The sequence below is a fragment of the Halichondria panicea genome, chromosome 1 (assembly GCF_963675165.1).
Source record: "Halichondria panicea chromosome 1, odHalPani1.1, whole genome shotgun sequence".
Classification (NCBI taxonomy): Eukaryota; Metazoa; Porifera; class Demospongiae; order Suberitida; family Halichondriidae; genus Halichondria; species Halichondria panicea.
The window spans coordinates 10,705,095-10,713,790 of NC_087377.1; the positions used below are offsets into that span (position 1 = coordinate 10,705,095).

General features: G+C 38.1%; 1 protein-coding gene across 2 annotated transcripts; it reads right to left on the bottom strand.

Moving 5' to 3' along the window:
* Positions 1 to 416: 416 nt before the first annotated feature.
* LOC135346688 (uncharacterized) lies at positions 417 to 8,696 on the bottom strand. Of its 2 annotated transcripts, none has more exons than XM_064544389.1 (8): positions 8,601 to 8,696; positions 8,043 to 8,212; positions 7,318 to 7,515; positions 4,178 to 4,717; positions 3,835 to 3,906; positions 2,852 to 3,169; positions 2,659 to 2,706; positions 417 to 2,522 (listed from the first exon to the last, which is right to left on the bottom strand). In XM_064544389.1, the coding sequence occupies exons 3-7, from the start codon at positions 7,400 to 7,402 to the stop codon at positions 2,660 to 2,662; spliced, it is 1,062 nt and encodes a 353-aa protein (XP_064400459.1). In that variant the 5' UTR covers positions 7,403 to 7,515; positions 8,043 to 8,212; positions 8,601 to 8,696; the 3' UTR covers positions 417 to 2,522; position 2,659. The 2 variants fall into 2 exon arrangements, with proteins under 2 accessions (XP_064400459.1, XP_064400469.1); XM_064544399.1 differs by having other exon boundaries at positions 418 to 2,522; positions 4,178 to 4,778.

Genomic DNA, 8,696 nt, shown 5'->3' on the forward strand with positions numbered 1-8,696 from the left:
CAGATATACTTTACCGTTGGGTACACACTGAGGAAGGTCATTGATATAAACTAAAAACAGAAGAGGGCCAAGTATGCTACCTTGAGGAACACCTGATGAAACAGGTACAACTGAAGACTGGGAGCCGTTGATGGATACTAATTGCTGACGATTAGATAAGTATGTTTTAAACCATTTTAGGAGGCTTCCTGAAATTCCAATTCTTTTCAGTTTGTGTAATAGTTCGGTATGGGGAACTTTATCGAATGCTTTTCGGAAGTCCAGATAAACAGTGTCTATTTGCTCATTGCAGGTGAGGGAATTGATAACACTATCTAGAAATGTAACCAGTTGTTGGAGACAGGAGTGATTCTTTAAAAATCCAAATTGAGCTGTTGAGATCATGCTCCCCACAAATGGAAAAATCTTGTCATACATTAAGCGCTCCAGAACTTTTGAGATTCAGCAAAGCAGTGAGATGGGTCTGTAATTTGTGACTGAGCTTTTGTCACCTGATTTATAAATAGGCACGATGCAGTGGACTTTCCATTCAAATGGAATTTTGCAATACCATAGTGACATAGTGAAGAGGTGGTGAATAACTACATACAGAGCAGGTGCGCAGGATCGAAGTATTTTTGGTCCAATTCCATCAATACCTTGAGCTTTAGTTGGATTAAGAGAAGTTAACAAAGTGTAAACATCTAAATCAGTAATATTAATTATACCAAGAGTGTCTATAGGTGTACTGTCATATGATATAGCTAAGGCTGTGTAGCTAAATATAGTGTCCTGTGTCCCAAATGGCCTCGAGTATGAGATGAAAGTTGATGTTTAGCAGCAGAACTGCTCGTGGACTTTTTACAGAGAGCAAAACAATTCTCATGAATTATTCATGTTTATAGCCCTGGTACTTTGAGGGTACTTCCGTTTCCAATCCCTCTCTACTCTATCTATGCCTAAAAATAAGGCCTTAATTCATTAGTTGTACATTGTTCTAAAATAATAATAATAATAATAATTTTAGACAACATGACTATAATTATAGTTGTCAAAATGAGTTGTATAATAATTATTAGTAAAACCAGTAGGTTTTACATAGGATTGGCAGTGGGTTTGCCCGTATTTAGCAATATTTCAATTATTTTGACTCATGTTCAAACTGTTCTATCTCTGCAGGGAAAGGCCACATCAAGGAACTGGCTAGACAGATAGTTTATTTAGCCTTTTCTCTTTTTGTATCTCTCATTTCATAATCCATGAACATTTTAATGAATGAAATATTTTCATTTTAAAAATTGCACTATTTCGAAGTTTCACCACTCTTTGTCTGACTGACTAAGTAAGTAAGTAAGTAAGTTTCTTGCCCAGCATTTGCTCCAAGTACAGCCATCTCCAGGACATTCTGCACAGGGTTTCCAAACGACTACAACCTGGATTACAAAGCGCTTCTTCAGATTTGCGATTGCTTCCACAAGGCAGATGACCTCTCAGTCTCTATTTCTCTTATATACCTAGACAATTCCGCCATCTTTAATGACTCAGCAATTGCGTTGTGGCAATTGATAGGCGTGGCTAATAAACCGTGCGCCTAAAATCAGCAGTGCTTTTCCAGAGCCTGAGGTGTTGCTTTTCTTCACACTGTTCAGCTCTAGCTCCCTTTCTCTGACAGGCATGCTATATGCACTGGCTAGATATCATGCTCTTAAAATGGCTGTCATTTAATACTGATTCACAAATTCAACATATCAAGCAATATTACTCATTTATACTATAATTATTAGTCCAGAGATATTCTAGAAGATATTTGATTATAGTCCTGTCTTCTCTTCTTAAACTTCTGTACTGCCTCTTGACGTTCCACTTATGCATGTCATGATACGTAAACTGTACTGAAAAAGAAAGGGAATCCGACTAGAAAAATATTTGCAATGTGAAAAATTGCTAGGATTGGCCAGGGGAACCACAAAAAAGCGTGGGAACAAGAAATCAGACGAGAGCATAACTCCAATCCGTTACAACGTCATGAACATGTACAATACATAGTATATTAAGTAATAGACTGTGTTCCAGATCCATCTATCAGCTTCCATCCACCACATCAATCCATGCAAGTCACCAGTACGGTCCGTGCATGTTACTACGCATGGATGGACTGTGTGTATACCTGTGCTCAACACTGCATGTATTAGGAACATTAATTCATCACAAATCATCATGATTATGTGCCCCACATTCCAAAATGGATGTATAATAAATATATATAGGGATTGGTCATCACTCCACCAGTAAAAATTGCGTGGCATATTGGCTGGGAAAACTACCAGTACATGTGATTGACGTTGTAACGGATTGGAGTTATGCTCTCGTCTGATTTCTTGTTCCCACGCTTTTTTGTGGTTCCCCTGGCCAATCCTAGCAATTTTTCACATTGCAAATGTTTTTCTAGTCGTTATAATTATGTTGACAATGAATAAAAATGAACAGCAACATTTAAGGACTTGATGAGTAATTTCCGGAGTGTCGACTATTCGTTGCTGAGTCTGCATTAAAAAGACAAGATGCTAATTATCTAATAATATTCTTACAATTAAAAGTGTCAGGTAAATTCATTATACATATAGCCCATGTCATCTATGCTAATTTTATTCATATACATTTATTTGTTAGCACCGTCACCTTAATCACACAATTTCGTATCTGACTCGGAGTTCTTTTGAACACATGCTACATATAAAACAAGAATATCAAAATGGTTATATACATTGTCAATTTTACATTCGTTACATAGAGGGGCTCCATGCATGCATGTACAAATATGCGTATCTAGCTATAATTATACATATTCATATAACTGATCGATGGCACTCACCTATGTTTTTTATGATGCTTACAAATTCTTTGTTACCCTCTTCCAATACAGCATCAATCAGCTTTTTCCAGGTGGCATCATCACCATTTCTTTCTTTCCATTTCAAAAACATTCGTAATTTGCAGCCTTCTAAGTCGTTACGGAAATTTGCTTCAATTGCTTGCAAGTCACCTTGTGGAATTCCTAGTCGTAACGCCAACCTGAACAAGTTAAATTTTTGCCTGCTCAAATCAAGAAATCCAATTGTAGACACTACAAGGTCTCGAGAAAAATCGGTAGACTGAGACGATGGTAAATCCACAGGAATATTGTTTTGATCTATATATAATATGTACAAAGTTAAGAATTAAGGCAAAAAAATCATGACAATAATAATTATGCCTCGGTACGGTGCGCATGTGCAAGCGAGGTATACAGTAGTGTGATTGTGTGTGTGTAGACTGCTACAGCTGCTCAAGATCAATGAAGTGCAAGTACATGTAAGAGTTTCTATAGGCTTGTAGTCATGTTTTCTTTGTGGATTTGCAAAATAATGTTTCGTTCTCGAGTTATGCCTTGTTTTGCTTACTTGGAATGCCATTGCAGACTTTTCAGAAGAGCACGTATAGCCAAACTTGTTTACCGAGTGTTGCTACTCTACTTAATACTTAGCTCTGCACTAGAACGCTATAGCTATTGGTAGCTGCAAGCGTGAGAAGAGAGCTGCAGGGCTCTGCTGATGCAGCCATTAATTTTAGACTTCAACTTTTGGCATTGATCGTTTTTAACAACAATCATGGTCGATCATTACCCACTCTTTGAGTTTGCAATTGCATGCAGCTAATGCAAAAATGTTCATCATGTGTTCATGTGTATAAAAAAGCTCTTTAGTATTAGTTATGTATATATAGCTTTGGCATCTCCACCGAGGCATCAGCACCTGCGGTGCTTTCATTATATCAGTTATACAATATTATTGTGTCTCTAGTATACATTGGTCTGACCTGCTGACAGTGTGCATTGAAGATGTTCACTTGGCACTCTATAGGCACCATCTTTCTCAGCCAGTCTGGCACCTGTACAGATGTGTGAGTCATGAATTACTTCTTTGGTCAGCCCATAATACACGTATAGGTGTATTCATTCAGTGTATATGCTCATGCATACCGTGCATGCAGAGCTAGTACGGAGGAGTAACACATTAAGTATATACATGTACACGTATACATTTCACTTATGGGATGTATGAAACCATATGCAGGAGCACATGTCATTGAGGAGTCTTACTACGTATACGCAGATTTGATAAAACTCACAGTAGACTGTTATTGTTTTGTCTTTTCTCACCTGTAACAGTCAAAGAGGAATCCCTCAGATGCCTACCAACAAGTTTCATTTTAAGCTGCTTTCTTGATGATCTTCCACCATACAACTCAACAGTTAGTGCATGGCTCTTGGGTAAAGGTTTACCTTTAAAATAAAGTGAAATTTCAGATGCACGAATGCCAGTTTTGTTTTGAAGCTTATGTTTGAGAGTCATTAAATCAGTTCTGTTTGTAACCTGCAAGGTTATTTCTTTTCCTGCTGGGTCTATAACCACAAGAGGGTAGACATAGTGCTTTTTACTAATCGGCCGATATCCCCTTAGTTCAATGTGAGCGTTGTTTTGAACTCCAATATCTGACAGTGTGGAGTACTTGTTTCTGTCCAGCCTCACTTCCTTATGTTTGGTCAACAAGTAAAGCTCTTTTCCAGTGCTACTTTGTAGGCCATTGTAGCTAGCACTTAAATGCTCCATAAGCTCGTTGACAGTTCCAGAAAGTGAAAACCTCACAGTCATTGTATAATCAAGTGGGCGTCGACAGCTTTGCTTGTTCACATATTCTGCTGTAAGAGTTGCCAGCTCTTCAGAATCCATGATGAAGCAGACAATGCACTTTTTTTCTATCTATAAATTGTAGCTGCACTATACATCTATGTACAAATTAGACAAACGTATACGTACTTAGTTATAATTAGTATAGATGCACTTCTGCATGCATGATCTATATGACAATGTTTATATTTAACCATAGATAGATGCATGGGAACTCACTTTTATAGGACCAGGTTAACGGTTGCATGGATAGACAACTATAAAAATAGCATTTCCTGATACTGTAACTGTTTGGATATCATGTGTCTATTTTTAGACCATGCGGAACTAACAAGACAACACAATAATATGAATATCATTAGCAACTTCTTTTATAACTAGAGCATTGAAGTGTTAACCCTCGGCTGTTGAAATAGATCTAGAGGAGTAAAGAAGCAAAAACCTACTTTTAATAGAGACAGCGGTAAAGGACCACTTCAGCTGCAAATAATTATGTAGATCTACTTCGAATAAAGGCCGCATGTAGAGTTACCTTTTGCTCGCTTTTATACGACAACGAAGCTTTAACATCGTTGTGTGGAGGCTATCCATGCTGTAAACGTAGTGCTATATAGCATCTAGGTGAGTAGACTCACATATCACAAACAAACAAACCAAGGTACTACTCTGACCGCCCTCGGCCCTTGGGTAATAAATCAAGAGAAGAGCTATTACTTAAATTATAGCTTCATCTGACAATACTATGTGTTTTTCAGCCTGTATTTGCTTTTGTTGCACCCACCCACTTACAAGTGATGGTTCGTGAAACAGGAAATTAACTAGTATGGCCATAGATAGTAGTTGAAAACGGGATCACGTGAGCTTATGTTAGCAACGTAAGGCCCTCTGGACAGTCCATATGTCAACCAATATACATTTAGACTCCTTGAGGTGTGATTTCACTGGTTGATACTAGGTAAATAGCCCTAAAATTTGTCTTCAGGCATGGCTGGATATAAAATAAATAGCTAGAAGACATGTTCATTCTTTGTAGAACACACAATTTGAATATTTACACTACTTAGCTTCTCTCTTTTTATTAAAAACAACACTACTGTCTTATGAATTGCAAATGAATGATCACAGTACATGTGTAGTAACACATGCACATGATGGTATGTTATTGCTTCAACTGTACATTGGAAGTGAGGAAGGCATACTTTTGAGTTATTGGCTGATTTGTTGATTTACATACACTAAACATCTTTGCGGGCAAGCTTCTCAGCTGAGTTTATATTTGAGACTTGGCAATATTAAAGATCAATGTCTATATTATTGCATTGCATTTTGTATTCATGCTCTGATTTTGTCACCGCAGTGTCGATGTGGTAAGAAGTTGGACTGACTGGAAGAACATTGATAATTCATGTATATAGTTATGCTTATAGACGATTGTTTATTGTTGTCTATGCATGATTATAAACTGCCATTTAGTGCTATTGCAAGCTCAGCACTTTAAGCTGCATCTATGGTAGCGGCTATAATTGAGGTTGCAACCTACTATCTATGGTATGGCAGTACAGGTATACCTATATATAATTATATAGAATGAGCAGAGTTTATTCAGTGGGAATAAATACAAAAGTCTGCCGAGCACAATAAATATACTGTTTGACCGCCTTACACAATGTTCTGTATCAGTCAGTGGGTAAACATCACTATTATTATAGCATGCACGGGGACAGAATATTCTGTCCCCGTGTATAAGTATTTACTTAGGATTACTTGTATAAGTATTTACTTAGGAACAAGGATGGTTGCCCGCTGAAACCAAGGTAGTATATACCGTACTCTACCGAGACTACACCCACCCTAATTGCATGCTATAATATTATACAAAGCAGCTACAGGTGCATGGGATGGGCTTAATTTCGAAAACAGCAGAATGAAACCCACTCATTAAGAAACTAAGTATTATTCTGTCTGTGTCGAGTCTGAGGCCTGCCAGCTCTTGAAATTACATCAATATATACAACAATGATAATGTGTAAAGTATTATCGAAGCAAATTAGCCTATGTGGGAACTTTCACTCAAAAGTGGGGGTGGGCGTAATCTCGGTAGAGTATGGTACTTAGGAGCAAGCATACCACTCCATATAATTATTTACTACTGGTAATCGTATTTTCTCTAACTTGAGGGCTGTGATGATATGCAAAAAACTGGCAAAGATCATAACTACACATGTACAGTTGTGTCCTTTGGGCAGTAGCTGTAGCTATAGAGTTATACACGCCACAGTTCACAACAAGTATCTTACAGTAATTAAAACTGAGTTTAGGATGTACTGTAGTGCTAGAATATAATATGCGAGCATATAATTTTGACCAATCAAAAACGTTATGCAATTAATCATTTTTCCTCGATTAAAAGACACAATTTCAATGGAGATTGTACAGGCCTCGAAATAAAGGCCAATTATTTATTGTGCGATATAAATGTATGCGATATGATAGGCACTCGTATATCACGCCTTAGTTGGTATCACGCATAAATTTCAACTTTTCTAACACCACGATTATAATAGGTGATAGCATTCACTGCTTGGATCAATGTTCACGAAAAGGCACTTACCTAGAGAGGTTTGATCGTTCAAAGTTGGGTCGGCAGTCTTATGTTGACATTGGTCGTACAGGGAAATCAATGTAGTTAGGGTCATGCATGGGGAAGATACGACAGTATGCAGCTGGTCCTAGATTCTGGGGTATGTCAGTCTGTCTGCAAGAGCTCTAATCCAGGGTGTGCCTCTATCAAGCCACTGGTACTTAGATGCTGCAATCAAATAAACTTCAATAAATAACATGACATGTATGTTATAACTGGCAAAAGTTTCATGTGAGCTTTTTTGTCTACAGATTCTAAATGCGAGTACCTACCGACATGTACAAGTCTGTATTGGCATGTTCTTACTAGAGATAACCTTTTACTTTGAAAATGGTTATACAAAAAGTAATGAGCGTGCATTTAATCAATGCAGCATTCTGTGGTAAAATGGCAAGTGTCATGAATAATATATGTATCGATCATTATTCTTGTAGACCTTCTGGGTAGGCAATTAGCCTGCCAATTAAGCAGTAAGTTCTACATGCTTGCTAGGTACATGCAGATTAGTGCAGGTTCTAAGGGCCACACATATGTACAGTACATGTACTTTCAACAAGGCAGACAGCAAGGTGTATAGACTGGTTACATACATGTAGTGCGTATAAAATAGCCTGCATTGCAGCATGGGCACTCCCATGTGTTGTTGGGGGTTTCTGTGAGACTATGCTGGCATTATGTCAACAGGGGGCACTTACCCAAAGAGGTATGGAGAATAGTAGAAGCATAGCCTCTTCTGTGATACGCACATGTAGCCAGGGTCAGTGCACATATGATAGCCACACCCACATTGCCAAAGTGAGCTGGTGGAAACTTGTGTTTCTTTAGTGGGTCTTTCCGAAACACAAAGCCACGAGAGTCTGGTCATCTAAGAGAACAATACTTATGATGTGTGCGTACGTGTGTAGCTTTGTGCACTTGCTATGCCAGATAGCGGGTAATTTTTGTGGGGTAACAAATTCGTTCAACTCAAAAAACGGTGGTTTTTGTGAGTAAACATTTCGTTTAGTCTCGTTACCTGCACTGCATTCATACGTTCAGGCAAGCCACGCCTACATTAAAATTTCGTGGAGGTCAGCTTGCCCACGAAAATAACGAATATTTACCCCACGAAAATTACCCGCTATACGGTACACAATCTGCATGTTTATAAGCATGCAATCACAGTTTAATACAACGGCCTGAAATCGTCATTGTTACCACAATACACTGTTCATCTGTAGGTACTGGGCACTAGCACACTGAACTGACTGTACCTCTTGATTTAAAGCAGCTCCGTTGTTTGCAATTAAGCCACAGTATAGTATAGTACTTGATATGTCCTCTCCAACCTTGACCTTCTGTTGGGTTAC

Excerpts from the sequence above, each read along its gene's own strand:
- LOC135346688 (XM_064544389.1), bottom strand. The coding sequence starts at position 7,402 with ATGACCCTAACTACATTGATTTCCCTGTACGACCAATGTCAACATAAG. Across the intron at positions 4,718-7,317 it reads GAACGATCAAACCTCTCTAG|CAGAATATGTGAACAAGCAA; the intron begins GTAAGTGCCTTT and ends CAACTCTTACAG. Across the intron at positions 3,170-3,834 it reads TCAATGCACACTGTCAGCAG|ATCAAAACAATATTCCTGTG; the intron begins GTCAGACCAATG and ends TATTATATATAG.